General features: G+C 36.1%; 1 protein-coding gene across 1 annotated transcript in view; it reads right to left on the bottom strand.

Moving 5' to 3' along the window:
- The window catches only part of adgrb2 (adhesion G protein-coupled receptor B2), a 298,540-nt gene that overhangs the window by 46,232 nt on the left and 232,963 nt on the right, over positions 1-19,345 (bottom strand). Inside the window, exons 18-20 of the mRNA XM_079878265.1 lie at positions 4,679-4,782; positions 3,270-3,372; positions 1,216-1,366 (exon numbers count right to left, since the gene is read on the bottom strand). Of these exons, the coding sequence (XP_079734391.1) occupies positions 1,216-1,366; positions 3,270-3,372; positions 4,679-4,782 (358 nt within the window). The remainder of the gene's footprint in view (positions 1-1,215; positions 1,367-3,269; positions 3,373-4,678; positions 4,783-19,345) is intronic.

Below are 19,345 nucleotides of genomic sequence, written 5' to 3'. Positions count from 1 at the left end.
AACGGAACATTGAAATTTCTCTTTTTTTTTTTTTTACATTTTAATCTTTATAAATGTTATAACTTTTTGACAATTTCGACACTAAATCAATTTACAAAAAATATATATACCATGGTGTTGCATATGATATTCATTTATCAAAAGGCTTTTGGCCTAATGGATAAGACAGAGATAAGACAAAAAAAAAAAAAACGATGGGGAGAAAAAAACAATACATAAGCAGGATTCGAACTACAATTACAACCATGATCTGAGCATGTACACGACCAGCCAGGCCACATACGACGACATCCATATTTCACATTCTGAGTAACACAAGTCATTTTCTGACATCTTAGTTAGAAACCCATCTACTACCAACTCCCTGTGGGAGGCAATCCTATTCTGCAATATCTGCAAAGGGCATCTATGAATTAATGGAAGTGATAGTGGATCAATAAGTTACAAAACATGTACGTGTGCCATTGCAAGTGCTAGAATACCCTTTCAGATCACACCTGTGCTAAGATGGTGGCACACAATGCATTTCTTATCAACAATCGGACATCTACGTCTTGCAACACAGGAGTAACACTGAGCTCCCATGGCATGTTTGTGGTGTGTCATTGGGCTCCATTAAAGCAAACTGACATGGCAGACAATCTGATGTGGTTGAATTGATAAGAACTGGCATGTTACACTCATGTGGAGGAACACATTTGAGCTGAAGCACTTCAGTAACATCGGTTTTGACCTTTAAAGCTACACTGTGTAGGATTTTCTCCCATCTAGCGGTGAAATTGTTTATGACTACCAACTGAATATTACTTTCTAGCCCCTCCCATTCTGAGGGCGTTTTAACTCCTACGGTGGCCGTATTATTTCAAATCTGCCGGCAGTCGTGAGCAATCTCCCCCTCGCATTCGTCACGGTGCCACTGAGTGTAAAAACGCGAAAGGCGAAGCTTGAATTTCCAGGTATGTCCCTCTTTGGCTAATGTATTTTCAAGATGGAGGCGCAACATGGCTGCCGCCATTCGAGCGACTCGCTCGTATGTATTCTAAATGGCAGATTCTACGCTTACGAGAATACTTGATTAGTTGATAGAAGTAATTACACATTAATGAGCACATATCATTTTGAAAGAACAAAGTGTTTTTTGCTAAGAATCAACTTAAAAAATTACACAGTGTAGCTTTAATGTTAGTTTCTGGTGTGTGTGTGCGGGTGTCCTACCCCAGCCCAGGCACAGGAAACGCTTGCGAATGAGGCGGGACCTCATCTTGCCAATCACGGCCAGGTAGGATTGCCACGCTTCCGTCAATACCCAGCAGAAAGAAGCCAGAAAGAAGAAGTGCAAAAAGGCAGCGGTCACAGTGCACAGTCCCTAGAGACAAAAGAAGGAAGAAAAAAACAAAAAAACAGAGAAATGAAATGAGGAAAAAGGTGCGCCAGAAAGAAATACAGAAAGCAAGAGGAGGTGCAAATGGCTCTCAGCTATTTGTTATCGAGAGAGAGATAAAGTGATTGAGAAGGAGAAGTGGGAAAGAGCCGGGGACGTTAAAGAAAGTCGGGTAGACACTGACTCAGTTCCATTGTGGTGTGTAAATTATTTCTATAGCAGCGCATCCTTTCCATGCTTTTTCCCTCGCAGACGGTACTTCAAATGTGAAAATGGGTTAGTAACAGGTTGAACGAGTTCTAAGGAAAAATGTCAGGCTGGAATTAAAGAAAAGTAGGGTTTAAGTAAGCGGAGAACGCAAATGAGAAGCGGTAAGCAGAGTATCTCGCTGAGGTTTTATACAATAATGAGGTGCATATTCTAATGCTAAACACTGGCTCGCTCAGCAAATGACCCAGGAAATGAGAAGGATTTCACACTATTCATGGGTCCTTAAATTAAGCTTATCTGGACTTTCTTAAACTAATGGCGAATATGAGAATTTAGTGAAATATTAAGTCTGGATTGAGGGGGAAGGGGTCCTGCGAGTTCTTTTGGTTCTCTTCAGGTTTCTTTGTAGCTCTGAGCGACAGGTTGAGTTTAAATGGCGGCACTTATTTCTCAGGTGTCTCTGTAGTCTATCTCACGCTCTCTCAGTGTGACAGTCACGGCTGACACAAAGCTGACCCTGCAGCGGCTTCCACGAGTCTGTCTGTTACACGCGCCTGCCTGAGTTTCTCAAATTCTATCATGGCCACTTACATAATGTCATTACAGCCTGGAGAGAGAACCTGGACCTGTCCCACAGACAACAGACCGCTAGGGAGTCCGGGCCCAAGGTATGTGGGCCATTCAAAACTCAATTATAAATTGAATGTCCAATTTATTTTGCGAATTTCAATTGAATTTGAATGAAAGTAGAAAACAGGACTCAGAATTGTAATTTCAATTTAAGTAGAATTAGAATAGAATGTATATAATCTGCAATAAATAATAATAATACAAATAATAATAAATGGTTATTTCATATTGGAAAATGCACTTATATCATATATAAGTGCAATATAATATATTAGTGTATAAGTTATATAATAGTCATATCAATTATTATTATTAAAATACATACATTATTAAATAGCAGTTAAAAACATTTCTTTGAAATAATCAACAGCAACAATAATACATAATAATAGTTTTATGGTTAATTCATAAATGCTTTTGAAAACAGTATCTTATCTAACAGTTATACAGTATACAGTATACGTTTTATTATAAATTAAATAAGATTAATAATAATAATAATAATAATAATAATAATAATTTATGGTTTTGTCATATTGGAAAATGAAAAGCAATTAATCATATACATTATTATTATTATTATTATTATTATTATTAATAATAATACAATGTATAACAGTTATATACAATAATAATAATAATAATAATAATAATAATAATAATAGTTTTATGGTTAATTCATAAATAAAAAATAAATAAATAAATAAAAATCTTCAAATCTTATCCAACCGTTACTTACATTTCATTTTTACTATATAACTGTTATTATGAATAAAATAATATTGTATAATAATAATAATAATAATATAATTTAAAATATACATTTTAATACATTTCATTTTTCAATTTGAATGACAAAAACAACAACATATGGGCTATTTCCAACATAAAATGTATATTAATTGTGGACTATCTTTTATTTCATGTGGACCACGGGGCGGCATTTAATTCCACTGAACCAGTCCAAAAAAAACAGAGCCAAACAACATGAAGAACCAAAAAGTTGTTCTTTCTGAACTCTGAACTCTTTCTGTGCACAGATACTTACCTTACTAAGAGTTTGGGACTGTCCCACCAGTATAAGCACATTTGAGGCCAATATGGACAGGCAGAAGTTCACCAAAATGATGGACCTCTCTGAACGAATGTACCTGAGAATCAAAGAAAAAACATGAAAATCACACACTGACAACTTTAACAGCAACTGTTTTGCAGTTATGACAGTTATTATCTTTACAAAAGCTAGATGTCATAAAGGTAAGGGATCCATTTATCAACATCCATTTATCATATTTTTCACTCCATTGAACACTGACAACTTGAGCAGCATCCCAGATAACCTGCAGATGAACTCCGAAACACAAGCACCGGTGAGCAAAATGTCCTCATCCGCTATTTGAGCTTTAGCCAGTTCTGCTCAAGATGACAATGACAGTGTTCCCTGGACCAATGGTCTGAGTGATAGGGGAGAACACTGATAAGCTTTTGTTGGTGTGGCAGATGCACTAAGCTTGAAGAGAGGAAATATCTTCCCACCACCTGCTATGGAATTATGGGAAAGGGGGTGGAAATTACTTGGATCCAAAGTATTTGGATACTTACTCTTAACACCTATATAATTGCATTATATGCCAAAATATTGAACACACTATAATATAAATAGTATTTAATATGAATAATATAGCACAACATGCTTTTCAATCAAATTGTCTCACACCTAAAAGTTTGTGCATATACTGTTCAGGTTCAGATAGATTTTTCATTTTTAATAAATTAATACTTTTCTAAAGGCAATGACATAAAATTGATCAAATAGTAAATATTTTTACATTTTTTAAAAGAAAATCATAGTTCAAGTAAATTCTGATTCTTTTGAATGTTCTATTCATCAAAAAATCCTGACGATCAAAGTTTCCACAAAAATATTAAACATAAATAAATAATAAACAAAAATAATATAGTAAAAAAGGACCATCATTTGAAAAAAATCATTTGAGTCATACTTCTGAGGAGATAAATACTTGACTAAGCGCTGGCCTTTTTCTGGACGTAGTGTTAGCTGATCATGTGACCATCCCAGGCCATCTGCCACACTGAGCTGTTAGCAGCCACGCTAGCCTTCACTAGCACTCTCCACATAATCCTGTCCCGCCACAGGAAGCTCCCGCCATCCCTCATTTGTTCCCAATTATTGCTAATTGCAGTTTTGGCCCACTCTAGATCCACCCCATGCCAGCTGCTCGATTCCAGCCCGGGCAACCCCACGTGGGAAGCTGAACAAGTCTGAACAATGAATCTTTTAAGGTATAAGTGTACCTGTGCGAGCTCCGGGATGCAAATAAGGGGAATGGTGCACGGTAATATCCAATTATCATCAGAGGACAGCAGAACCTGGAAGCTACATTCAGAAATTCCTCTGCAGAATTGTGGGTTGGTGAAGGGCCTTACTGAACTCACCTCCAGAAGGCAGCGTAGATGAGCAGCAGAATGAGTAGAGCCGTACAGGATATGCCACAGCCCACCATGAGGGGCACAGACGGCATACTGGAGGGCCCCAGATGAGCAGCAGAATGAGTAGAGCCGTACAGGATATGCCACAGCCCACCATGAGGGGCACAGACGGCATACTGGAGGGCCCCATACCCTGGGAAGAGATAGATGGAGAGAAGGAAGATTAATAATGGATGTTTATTGTAAATGTAGGTGATAACACAATCAGCCGGTCAACAATGCAAAATAACAATCAGCCTGAAAAAGTTTATTTTGCGATAATGACCAGCTGACTGTACTTAATCCTGCTAAATCCATGGCAACAAACCAAACAAATAAATGAACAAAAAATATTGGAACTAGAAAAAAAAAAAAAAAAAAAAAAAAAATTATTTTAAATTGTAAAAATATTTTCACAGAATTACTATTTTAACTGTCAAATAAATGCAGCCTGGGTGAGCATAAGAGGCTTAGGGCCCTATTTTAACAATCTAAGCGCATGGTCTAAAGCACACGGGGCAAATAGTTGGCGCATGGTCTAAAAGGTTTGTCCCTATTCTCTTAATGAGTAATGGGTGTGTTTTGGACAATACGGACATACGGACAAGCTGGATTCCACCATATCTTTATGTACATAATAATAATAATATTTTACATTGTAATCGTTTGATGTTTAATATTTGGCTAGTTTGTGTGCTGCTGGCTGTCCCTGTGTTTGTATTAAGCAGAATGTAATGCGCCCTTTAAATAACAAAAAAAAAAAAACAAAAAAAAAACCTTTAGACCAGGTTTCAGTTGGTCAATGGCGCAGTCTATTTCTGTTGCCTCAATATAGCAACGCGCCAACAATGCGCCTGAACACACCTTGTTTTCAGGCCAGCAGCCCATGGGCGCACAAATGGGCGCAACTGCATTTGCTATTTAAACAATGTGGCGCAGGATGTGAAAATGATAACTGCGTCAGGCTGAAACTAGCAAAAAACACTTGCGTCGCGCTTGGCGCTGCATTGCGCAGAGTGTGTGATAGTGCCCAATGTGTGTGAGTGTGTATATGAAACGTGAGTAAAAACTGCACAGAGAGAAATCAGATTCTGCAAACACTTGACAAACAGCTTCAGGTTGGGAGAAGGATAAAAGTGCAGAGAGAAAAAATACAGAGGGGTAGTAGTGAGAGGATTACATTCTGCTCAGGTTAAAGCTAAAGGCCAAGGGTCTTCTTTCCAAACAGCCTCATGCTACTCCATCTTCTGTTTTTCTCCTTAGCTCATTTTCTCTTTTTTCCCCATCAGGTCATAGCTAGATTCTCTTCTTAAACTGGGCATTCATCCCCCATCAGCCCTTTGGCACTAGTGACCCCTTTGCCCCAGCTTATTAAACATATCTGCCGAGAGAAGGGTTACTACGGGTGAACACATGCCTCATGTTTCTGGATTAACCCACCTACTCAGTCCTACCATCAAGAAGTGTATGGTGATCTGTGTAACCACACACTTCCTCTGAGGTAATAGCACAGTTCAGGGTTCAACTTAATGTTACATGGACAAGTACAATGAAATGTGTATATGCATGTATGCGCACGCTATTGACAAATGTTTAGACAAATTCAAATGCTGCTTATAATCTTCAAATATGTATGTCTTATCGATAAATGCATGGAATTATGTGTCAGACAAGTAGACGATCTGCCCAAGCATGATATTTTTTTTAACTATACTACTTCTACTATATATTTGTTGTTAATAATAATAATAATACTTTACTATTGTAGTAATTATAAATAATGAGTAGATGTGTACAAACTTTTGACAGGTAGTTGTTTGCAAAGACACAAACGAAGGATCGATAGATAGATAGATAGATAGATAGATAGATAGATAGATAGATAGATAGATAGATAGATAGATAGATGGATAGATGGATAGATGATAGATAGAATGATAGATATTTAGATAGATATTTAGATAGATAGATAAATAGATAGATAAAACGAGACTGTTAGAACTAACGATAGAAAGAACGATAGATAGATAGACAGAATGATAGATAGATCGATACATCAAAATAAAGAAATCAAATAAAAATAAAAATAAAAAATAAAATAAAATAAAATAAAATAAAATAAAATAAAATAAAATTAAATTAAATTAAATTAAATTAAATTAAATTAAATAAAATTAAAAAATAAAATAAAATAAAACAAAATTAAATTAAATTAAATTAAATTAAAAAAATGTCTCTCAACTGCCTGTCCAGTTTTTAAGGAATTAAATGTGGTGGCGTAATCAGTGAAGAACATTTTGACATTTGTGCCTTCCTGCCGTTCCAAGAAATTGCATCTTCACACAACGTGTTACACTGTCATGTGAACTACAGGGGGGTCTAATCACTCAGACACCAATGTGGTAATGTGCTATCACCAGCTCTTCACAGCACATCATTATGGTGGATCAGTATGGTGTAATCATTATACAGGTCACAGTATTCCTCTCTGAAACTAGAAACATATTAGAACCATACAGGAGTGAGTAATCCCTTCTGCTTTTATTTATCAGTTTTTGTGACTACGCCACGTTTTTATTATATTTATTTATATTAATGTGTTTCTCATTTACCATCCCTGATAGGTGTAACATCTAAGCCCATATTGGAAATCCACACTTTTATTCATATTTTCTGTGCTGCTTTTGGGAGATAATAATTCTGTGGCAATCTGCAGAGCGTTCTACCATCTGCTGGTTGACATGATTAAAGTCTTCCACAATCAGGGACACAGCATCAGGGCACGTACTTTCAAAGCTCGACTCCCCTTTGTGACATACATCCGAGTGGAGCAGCTTCTCGAATGAGAAAAAAAAATCTAGGGCGGGACTTATTTTTTTCCATGGGGAATTGATTGGATGATTGTAGTTTGCTATTGGTGGATCTCATGTGAGTGACAGTTTATCCCGCCCTCGTGCCAGTAAACACATCATCAGAGAAGAGAAGAGATGATGTGTTTGGATAAATCATTTATAATACAAACTGCAATATTCCATACATAAGAATTGTCTATTTTGGTTTCATGGTGACTTTCTTAGTATATAGTTTACAAAATGCCGCTTCCAGATTGGTGCAGAATATTTATTTGAGATTTTCCAGGTCAGAATAAGTAATGAGGACACCATGAATTTCCAGTTAGACATACACCTCCTAAGCTGGTCTCATCGCATTCTCCAACATCATTAACAGATGTTTTTGCATTATCTGTTCTGTGGAAATTCGCAAAGCTTTCGATTTAACGGCCACAAATTTCATGTAGGCCTACCTCTTAAAAACCACCAACTTTAAAAGACTATTGTCGCCTAAAATAAATCTCTGGATTGAAAGTGAATCGATGTGATTCATGGCTGTCAATACTTAATGTAATTGTTGTAAACAAATGATTCAATTTAATTCAGGTCGATACACTGAACAGTGATCCGTTGAAGCAGCTTTTTAAATACTTGCACTCTAATGAATAAGATAAAGCAAATAAAGTAAATAGCATCTTAACAGAAACGCTAAGTGTAGTTCATGTTCAGCGACTCAGAGCAGTCCCACACCACTCATCTGCTCTTGCATCCAGTGTTCCTGCGGATATATTCTTCAAGTTCTTGGAATAGGAAGCGGAGACAGATGATCTGTCTGGCAGTCATGTCTGATAGTGGTGTGGCAGTAATCAAGAGCATTCTTACAGGCCGGGAGGCATGCTGGTAATATTTCAGAAGAACAGTCGTGCAGGTTGGCATGATTAAAGTCTCCTGCAATCAGGGACACAGCATCAGGGAAGGCTCTTTCATAGATGTTAAAGAAATAGTTCACCCAAAATGGAAAATTCTGCCATAATTTACTCATGCCGTTTCAAACCCATATGACTTTCTTTCCTTCTGAAGATATTTTGAGAAATGTCTCAGTGCTGTTTTTCCCCATTAGTAGAAGTCAATGGTAACCAATATTCTACAAAATATCTTATTTTGTGTTCTGCAGGTTTGTAACCTCATGATGACGTCATTTTTATTTTATAGTGAACTTACTGATTTGATTGCATACATGACATTGAATACAAATCCTGTAGAAATGCTGTTATTTAACAGTGAGATTCCATGTTGGAATAACAACCAAATCAGAAAACCAGGAGCTTAACATGAGACATATGCCACCTTTCAATCTATGCGATCTGTCAATCTGCACAGCTTTGTATTAGGGGTCCGCAAGAACTTGTTGAGACAGAGAATCTAGCAACACATGATAAAGGCTTAACCCCTGTTCATCAAGTAGGCCACCAAGATACATCTTCCAAACTATAGGCAGGATAAATCCTATCGTGGGGTCCAAAAGACTGAGATCACTAGATAAATGCTTCATAGTTTTCAAATAAAAAGGTAAAAACAAGTCAAATAAATGAATAAATGTAAAATGAATGTAAAATAAATACATTTAAAATGAATAAATAAATCCATCCGTCCAACCTGATAGATACAGTACTCTCATGTTAAGCGATACTGTATGTAGCATCGCATCGCATATCTCTAACTATATTATTGCTTTTATATAAATTTGGATATATAAGTATTTAAAACTTCATCCACATACATACAGTACACTCATGTAAAGTCAGTGTTGGAGAAAGTTTCTTTTAAAAGTATAATGAGTTACAATATTGTGTAACTGTAACTAACTTTCATGGAAAGTAATGCATTATGTTACATTTGTGATATTTTTTTCCCAGCTGGGCTGGGCTTGCTTGTTTGCTTTTTTTATTCTTTCCACACCATTGACTGAATTTTCCATCATTTACACGACAACGCTTCCCGCCATTGACTGAATTTTCCGACTTTCTGTGTTTTCATTGTTATAGGATAGGGGGCACTATTATGCATATTCTAAAAGAGTAGGCACAGGCAAAAAAAGGAGCAGAAACAAGCGATACAAGCATTGCTTATGCTTTAAACAAAAAAAAAAAAAAGTTTTTTTTATAAAAACTTACCCACATGCAAGTGTTGACAAAAAAGAATGCATGAAGCAACAATAAAACTTTTTTTTTTTTATGGTAAAACAAAGTAGCTTACATTACTTATTTAAAAAAAGTAACTCAAATATGTTGTTGTAAATTTAAAAATAATGTGTTTCTTTACTAGTTACTTGAAAAAGTAATCTGATTAAGTAACTTGCGTTACTTGTAATAAAACACTGTGTAGTGATATATACTATTTAGCATATCTTAACTTCTTGATTGCTTGTATCGTTGCAAAATATAAACAATATTATTATTACATTAATGATTTTTTAATGATGTTCTGTAAAGCTGATTTGAAACGATGTGTAATGTGAAAAACACTGTTGTACATTTTGGATGGATGGATGGATGGATGGATGGATGGATAGATAGATAGATAGATACACAACCCCTTTGATTTGCTGTCAGGCCAAGCTAGAATCTCTTCTCTATGAGTAAAACACTTGACACGATATCTCTAAAAGGCCACAGCTAATTTTGAATAAATAACATTGAATGCTCTTGGGGAGAGCCTGTGAAATGGCTACAGGTTTGAGTTTATAAAGCTTGCAGCGGTTTATAATAAGCTGTGAATTGGCTTGAATATGAAGTCCTCATTCATGCACTTACAGCTCAATTGGCCTCCTGGTGTGGACCGGTCAGGCTTCCACACAAAGCATTTATGACTAAACAGCATTTGTGAACAAAGACCCTAAAGCTTGTGTGTGGGTTGTGGGCTTGGCCTTCCAACAGCGCCTACTGTGTGTGCACATCTGTTCTGTGTAAGCCTATGAGATGTATGTGTGCAAAGGAAAGGTAGACAAGGGACAAAGAGGCTATTAAACAGCTTAGAGAGTGTGAGAGTTTGGAGCTGGTGGAGGTATGGTGGCAGTGTTTTTACTCAAACTGGCAGGTGTAGGTGTAACAGGTGGCACTAGGAGAGGTGCTGCCAACCTTCACTCTCATCTTTTGCTTAGCCTATTGTCCCTGGCATATTAATTGCCAACATTATGCCTCTGCCGGCTTCAGTTTGGCAATTTTGACCAATCTAGTATGCCAGCAGCCTGAAAAATTACTATAGGTGTTGAGTCTTTCACAGAAATGCCATTGGCAGGGTAGATGAGAGGATTGCTCCTGTCCTGATGTGAAAATGAAATCACAGAAGCACTAACGGCATATATGGGAAAATAGAGAACAACAGCTGGGTTTTGAAAGCAAAAAAAACAAACAAAAAAGAGATATTTTTTCAAAATAAGATATATAACTCTTTCAAGATAGACTAAACATGAGCTCAAAAGTTGTCTGATGATAAATTACCATTAAAAAAATTGGGGTTGGTAAGATTATTTTAAAAATGTATTTTGAAAGAAAAATATGCTCATAAAGGCTGCATTCATTTCATTGAAAATACAGGGGAAAAAACTGTAATATTGTGAAATATCATTGTAATTTTATTATAATTTAGAATGACTTTCTAATTTAATATATTTTTAAATGTAATTAATTCCTGTGATCAAAGCTGAATTTTCAGCATCATTACTCAGTATTCAGCCTCCACATGATCCTTCAGAAATAATTCCAATATGATGATTTGATGCTCGAGAAACATTTCTTATTATTATCCATGTTGAAAACAGTTGTGTTCCACGAAAACGGTTTAAATGTATAAGGATTCTTCGATGAACAGAAAGTAAAAAAAAAAAAAAACTGCATTTTATAAGCAAATTATAAATCTCTTTACTTTCACTTCTGATCATTCAGTGCGCTTGATGAATAAAATTATTAATTTCTTAAATAAATAAATAAAATCTTACTGAACCCAAACTTTTGAATGGTAGTGTGTTTTAGTAGAAGCTACAAGTCAGTGTTCTTTTTTGTGTGAAATCACGTTTAATAACCAAATTCCCAGTAAAAAAAAAAACATTCTACCTAAACTCTCAAACTATTTATGTATTCATATATTCAAATATTTAGCAATATTTTTTTTAAAACACATTCCGTTACACTTTATTTTAAGGTGTCGTTGTTATTTTCTATTTACATACTGAGTAATGTTAAGTAACTACATGTACTTACTATAGGGTTATGGTAGGATTAGGATTTGGTTGAATGTTAGTTGCATGTATTATGCCTAATTTACAGTTAATAATATGGTAAGTACATATAACATATGTAACAAGGACACTGTAAAATAAAGTGTTACCATACATTCTTTTTACACTCAAAATCATATCATCTTATTATAAGTCAATAGTTTTCGTACCATTGTTATTGATTTGATTAATCATTCCCAATGATTCATGGGATACATAACTGCCTCCAAAGTCAATTTTCACATTTTGAAAATAATGCATCCAATCAAAGTTTGTAACGCTGTGATTCGCAGGATTGGTTCATGTCTCTGAACTCTTCATTGAAGAAAAATGATTGTAAAAAAGACTCAAAGGCCACTGAAAATGTGTGAGGTCACTGTTGCACTATGAGAGTTTTTGAAACAGAAGAGAGAGAAAGAGTATCCTTGCTTTGGAAGCTTTAGCAGAGGCCAAATTTCCAATTCGCTACCACACCTCCGACAGATGTGTGGGCGCTAGACAGCATGAGGTGACAACAGAATAAAAACAACCAAAACTAATTAACGAAAAGGAAGAATCTCACATAAAAAAAAAAGAGATGGAGAAGGACAGCAACCGTTTTAAACAAACTGAAGAAATAAGTATTATATACGTTGTATTGCTCTATATTGAATTATTAAGGACAGCTTCTAAGCCTTCAACTGATGCCATGTTGCACCATAACAGCATGAGTCTTCACACTGAACTGTCAATGCTGCGTGTCAAGTGACAGTAAAGACATCCATAATGTTACAAAGTATTTATATTTCAAATGAATGCAGTTCTTTTGACCTTTCTCCTCATGAAAAATTCATGAAAAAAAGTGTTACCGTTCCCTCAAAAAAACACTGATAAAAATAAGAATAATGCTGCCTTCACATGCAATCAGAATTATTGTAAATATAAGTTTTCTAGTCAGAATTCGGATATGGATGCCCTCTCAAGTTATAACTGGGAAGCTCAGAGATAATTTTGATATCCGAGTTTCCGAGTTGGGGGTCTCATTAACTTTAAACATGCAGGTGGGAGAACGATTGCTTCTGTGACTGGTATTATTTATTAGTGCTTTCCACAACAGTTACATCACATTGTCTTGTCATTAAATTTGTGTATATTTATAGTACATATATAAATAACCATTTGAAGCATATTGTATGTTTTATACACAGCGAAAATAGCATGTATTTAAATGAATGTTTATATAGCTGTCAACAAATGGGACGCTACATTTTATTAAAAATTAAATATCTTCAACATAGCTTGGGTTTGAGAAGATTTCCCCAAGAAATAGGCAAGAATAAACATGATGTTCTTTCCGACAACAAAGCACTTTAATGCGACAAGCTCAAATCACAATTTCAGAAGAGCATGTGAAGTCAGCATAACAAGCACCAAATCATCATATTAGACTGATTTTTGAAGTATCATGTGACACTGAAGACTGGAGTAATGATGCTGAAAATTCAGCTTTGATCACAGGAATAAATGACATATTAAAAATATATTAAAACAGTCATTTTAAATTGTAATAACATTTCAAAGTGTTGCTGTTTTTACTGTGTTTTGGTATTAAATAAAGTAAAAGATCCTTCAAAGCAAATCTTCCAGACCCAAAACTTTTGAACGTTGGTGTATATCATACTGTAGGTTCGAAACAAAATATTATTTATAGTAGGCCAGGGAGAAGAGACATCAGAAGCTGGCTTTAATGTAACAGCCCAAAATTATTTAAAAACATCAAACAAAATTACAAAACAAAATATATTTATAAACACAATTATTTTATTTTAGGAAAACAGAGAAACAGTGGCTGGAGTATTTGTGCAGCATATCGAAAATAGAAACGTGTTGTCGCTTTGTTCGTAAGTGATCTAGTTTTATCGAGTCACAACATGCCACATAGAAATATATTAATAGTTCAAACAGGTAATTTACTAAAGGCACCAATCATTAAAAAAAAAAAAAAAAAAAAAAATAAATCTCTATGATATTCACGCACTAATAAATCTGCCTCCTTCTTCTGAATCACATGCACGTCTTTTTAACTCAAAACTCGGCCTACTTGACTCTCAAACACTCATTTTCAATTATTCTAGTGATATGAGGTAAGATTTAATCACAAATGTCGTCCGTTGAGGGGTCATATGATCACATGCCATGTCCACAGAGAACCTGGTGCGGTAGAACCTGTTCTCGTTCAAGGGCCTACAGCCCTAAGCGGCCATACCATAAGACTTGTCCTAAAAAAAGCACGTACCACAGCTCCCATTAGCTCTGAGGGCCAAAGACGGCACGCATATTACATAGGGGAATTATAGGCTGTCTATCCCAGCACACCCTATGGGGCAGAGTGAAGCTCCTCAGCAAATAGATGTCATGTCTATTTTCAGCCCAGGCACTTTAACCTACTTCTCCAGCTTCTCATGCGCTGCACAGCCACCATTTATCCCTGATCTCTCCTCTCCCCGTTCCTTCTCGCTCCGCAATAACTCATTATGACAATAAGAAACGCACTTAGCAGAACCAGGGAGAAAGGATGAGGGAAAACAAGAAAAACCTAACATGAACTTAGTCAGACTTGGCATTAATCAAACGGTTGAAACTCTCCGAGGCGTATCGTTCCCTCATCTAAGCCCCGAGACCTTCGAGACCAAGCCTTGATCTGCTGTTTGGATGCGCGTCGACCGCTCCACCTGATTCACGCCCACGTCAGGAGAGACCGAGTGCCATTTTAGCATATGCTAACGCTATCCTTCAAATTCCCTGGACACTTGTTATCTTTGAAATGGTTGGGAGAGAAACAGAGTGGTGGGACTCTTTGTCAGGGCGACGGCGCATGATGTGAGCCTAAAGCCCCAAAACAGCGTGCTGATCAATCATCATGATCCAAACCCACCAGGAGCTCCCCAAAACAGGATGACCCAAGAGCTTGCTTGGGTGTTGCTAAAGCTTTCAGAACTGCATGGACCATTTTCACATTTCCAGGGTTTTCAGAAGCTCAGAAGTAGTTGGGTAAACTTCTATAGTGGTGAGCGGAAACTACAACACATACTTTTGCATTCCCATTTGGCCCAATGGCAAAAAAAAAAAAAAATAATAATAATTTCTATGACTTTCCAAAAGAGAGAAAAAGTTTCACACTGTGTATTCCTAAACCCTGGGTTAAGGTTATTATTTGCATATTTGCGGTGTCAGTGTCACTGATTGGGTAAATGGCCAATCAATATGTCAACAAATCAACTATTATGTTCACATAAAGGCATTAGCATTGCACATCATCATTTATCCTGAATGGCCTTTTCAGACAATAAAATTAAGAATGAAATGGTCTTCAATTATTGCGTTTTCTGTCACCATTTGACATTTTTCCCCTCGATCAAAGAAGCTACTCTTTCTACAATGCGCTGCATTTCCATGAATGTACAAAGCATGTGAATATGATGCACATGACTGGCTGTTTGTCTAGCTGTAACATTCTAACATCGCATTGTTTCACACTGTACACGATTGGCATGGCAAAAGCAGTGCAAACCCTTGCCTCGGAAGCAGGGTTTCATAACCCAGGGTAAAACGCGGTACTAACCCCGCTTCTAAATTACAAGTGTGAAATGTTCCTTTACCTGGTGTTAAAAGTGGGGCTAGAACAACAATAACTGGGGTTAAGCACAGTGTGAAAAGCCCTTAAGTGTAGTCTTATGAAAATACAAAAAAAAAAAAAAAAAAACTTTGCAAGAATTATGGTGTATCTGTGTAAATGCATCATCACAGTCTGTGAAAAGGGTCAATTATACGAAGATTTTCAGCAGAATAAACCGGTTCACATGCTGCAATTGGGAATTAAATGAACATGCAAGAAGGGACAGTTCGCATAACAAAATTGAGCTGGTGTGTGAATCGCCCAGGAGAGCAGCTACGCTTTTTACTGTGTGAGGAATCACATCACCTCAGCTGAGACTTACACTAGGCCGTGTCCTAATGAGAAAGCGCCTTAGCAATTGTGCCAGTGTCACAGCAGAGATGAGCATTTCACTGCGAGAAACTTCACACTTTACCTCTCCTGTTGGCAAACTCTCCATGCTTCATTTCATTCATCTATTTGGGGGCGGTGTAGTCTAATGGATACAAATATGGGCTGGTAATCAAATGGCTGAAGGTTCAAATCCTGTAGTAATTAATTAGTGGTCAGATTCATTCATATATTTTTCAGGATGTCTAACACTATACTGATGTAACACATGTAACTAGATTTGCATTTCCTGGAGGAACTACCAATCCTGGCAGCAAAAGACAACGAAAGTGTTTTAGTTCTGCGTAAATGAACAAATCAAGAATTGGAATCAATAAATGGACAAATAACTTCTGGAGAATTAATACAATTACATTCTGTGAGTATGAATACATTAGTCAAGTTGGTATTGTAATGTGATCTACGATGTTAGCCATTCCAGCGTTTCGTCACACGTTCCATTTACAGAACTAAAACTGAAATATAAATAAATTGAACCTAAAGAGTAGTGGCAATAATAATAATAATAATAATAATAATAATAATAATAATAATAACAATGACAAAAGCACATCATAGAATTACTAAAAATTTATAGAATTACTATAAAATAAAATAAAAGCTAATTCCTAATATTAATAAAAAACTATAATATTATATAAATCATAAAATAAGTGTCTTCTGTGTAAAATAACTTCTGTGTTTTCTTTATTTAGAAATAATCAATTAATTCAGTATAGAAATAACTGCAATAAAGATGACCAATTACAATTCGTTATGCAAATAATACAATGACGGTTCAAATTTAAATGGGGAACATTCTTTCTAATAATGTACATCAAAGGGAGATTTTCGCATTTTAATTTTAAATTTCTTACACGTAAAGTTCATTAAAAAAATAGCTAGCACATCTAAGGCCGAAGTTATCTGCAAAAAAGAGTCTATAAGTTAAATGGTTTGAGCTGAATTAATTGCATAAAATTGCAAAGAAATGGAAAAATATTCCTTTTTGCAGAACATCAATACAGCTCTGCCTTGCAAACACTGTAAAAACGGTTTCAACAGACTTCACTGTTTCAGCGTGACATTATCTGACCTTTAGAGCCGTTTTACATTTTTTAAAGAACCGTACAGCAAAAATACACAGATTTTTGCAAGTCAAATAGCTCAGCATGCCTTGTTTCGCACGACTTGCAAGAGAACAAAGCATAGATAGTGTGAGATATACAAGACCTTATGAAAACCACGTATCTACCACCAACAGCCTTCGAAATCACTTTGTCTGAAGGGACATTTAATATTAGACCATGTGGAGCGGATAACCTGCAGACATAATGTTTATCTCCACAATATACGTATTTATCTGCGCTTGGCTGTCTGTATACAGAGGTAGCAAGATCGGTCAACAAGCCTGAGGCAGATTACAATGCAATACAGATTCCCTGATACCCAGAGAAAGACCTCCGTCCTTCATCCAACGAGACCGCGAGCATCTTAGTACGCAGGGCAGGTAGGCCTACTTGTTCAGAATGGGCGTATGCGTGTGTCTGTGCTGAAGGGGGTAATAACACCGGATCTTAGCGTGTGCCGTCATGGTTTTCCGGTTTAATCCTGTGTGACGATAAATCGTTGCATGGGAAAACTGACAGGCGACAAATTGTCATGGCCTAAAGAAGCCAGCATCTTCTCTGTACCAACTACTCCCATCATCCATCAGTGAGCAACTGATCGGCACAGAGTTATGCATACTATGAGGCTGGCATAGCCTTTTAAGCTTGCAGTCACAGCAAATAAGAAAAGAGGCATGAAAGTAAATATAAGCTCTGTTTTAAATAAAACGGACCTCTAACCTTGGCAAATGGCAGTGTTTCGCTCTCTGGAAAAGACAGCAGGGGATAAACGGGATCAGTGGCTGATAGCAGCTATACTAAAGATGGCCGGTAATGACAGAAGCTTATGCCACTTTCCATCCTCCCTCTCCTCTCGATTAAATGTGAAGGTTAATCCATCCATGTATCTTTCTCTTATTTGCTGTTAACCATTTTATCTTCCCCTCTTCCTCTGTGTAGTCCTGTCGACGTGGGCTAGAGTTCCCACGATACCTTAATTAAGTCTTACGGTACCCACTAAAGTATCACAAAACCTATAGTATCTTGATACCACTCATTTTGTTTGGATGTGTCGTTACTGCTGGGGATGTTCTCGTGTTGTTTTTATTCTTGACAGTTTAGACACATGATACAATTTATATATAGGACGGATTAAATTGATCAGAAGTGACTGTATTGAAGAGATTGATATGGATGGGCTGTTATTGCTGGGGATGTTTTGGTTTTGTATTAGTTCTTGACAGTTTACACACACACAACATAATTATTAATATTATGGTAACACATATGTATTATTATTATTATGGTTTGATAACATTAGTTAACATGAACTATCATGTTCATTTCAACATTTACTAATACATTATTAAACAAATTGTATCTGTTAATATTATTTAATGGAGTTAAAAATGAACATTTGTATTTTTATTAACTAACATTAACAAAGATTAATAAATACTGTAACACATGTCTCTCTCATTGTTATTGATAGTTCATGCATTAACAAAAATATAAATCAATGAATACATTGCAAAATAAAAAAAATACATCAATTAAAAATATATCAATTGTTTATATTAGTATAATTATAATTATTATTATTAGTAGTAGTAATAACAACTAATAACAATAACAACTATAATTTTAATATCAATAATAATAGTACTATATCTTTCAGAAATTATATTCTATAATATTCTTCACTAAAAGTTAGGTTTGCAATAAAAAACTAGCATCATGTCAAGAAGCATGACACTTAGGTTTGGTTTTCACTCTTGGTTCCTCCTTGGCTCTGTGATGTTTGAGCCATTCAAACCAGTATACCAAGCAACACGCACACAAAGTGGAACATCACATCACACATCGCATGCCTTTGCTCTCTTCTGGAGATTCACAAGTCACTCACTACAGTCTCTCAACAAAACATCCCTTTAACAAGTTCCTAAGGCATTATAATTGAAATGCAGTTTCCATCACGACTGACTCTCCTCTGGTTCTCAACTACAAAGCCCAAGAGCAGTCTTGATCTGTAATACTGAGAAGCTAGTAGAGTCTTGGGAGGGCAGAGAGCTCTGATCAACACAAGATGACCGTGTTTAGACCGCTAGATATCTGTCAGAGCAGCTGTTGTACTTCAGAGGGCCCTAGTCAGGACGTTTCCATCAGAGCTTTACTAAGGAAGCCTCGCATTTCTGAGTTCTTTTCTTCTAATTGTGAGATATAAACTTGCAAATGCGACTTATAAAGTCCAATTGTGAGGCAACATTCTAACACCATATTTCCCCTGATCTGACATTTTCCGTAAGTATGGCCACTCAAACAGCACACAAATAGCTCTGCTTGCTTGAGGTGCACAGAATACTATAATGAGCGGAGCAAGTACACATAAATACT

This window comes from Squalius cephalus, assembly GCF_949319135.1.
Source record: "Squalius cephalus genome assembly, chromosome: 8".
Lineage (NCBI taxonomy): Eukaryota > Metazoa > Chordata > Actinopteri > Cypriniformes > Leuciscidae > Squalius > Squalius cephalus.
The sequence above is the reverse complement of the archived record's forward strand: the minus strand, read 5'-3'. Positions and strand labels throughout refer to the sequence as shown.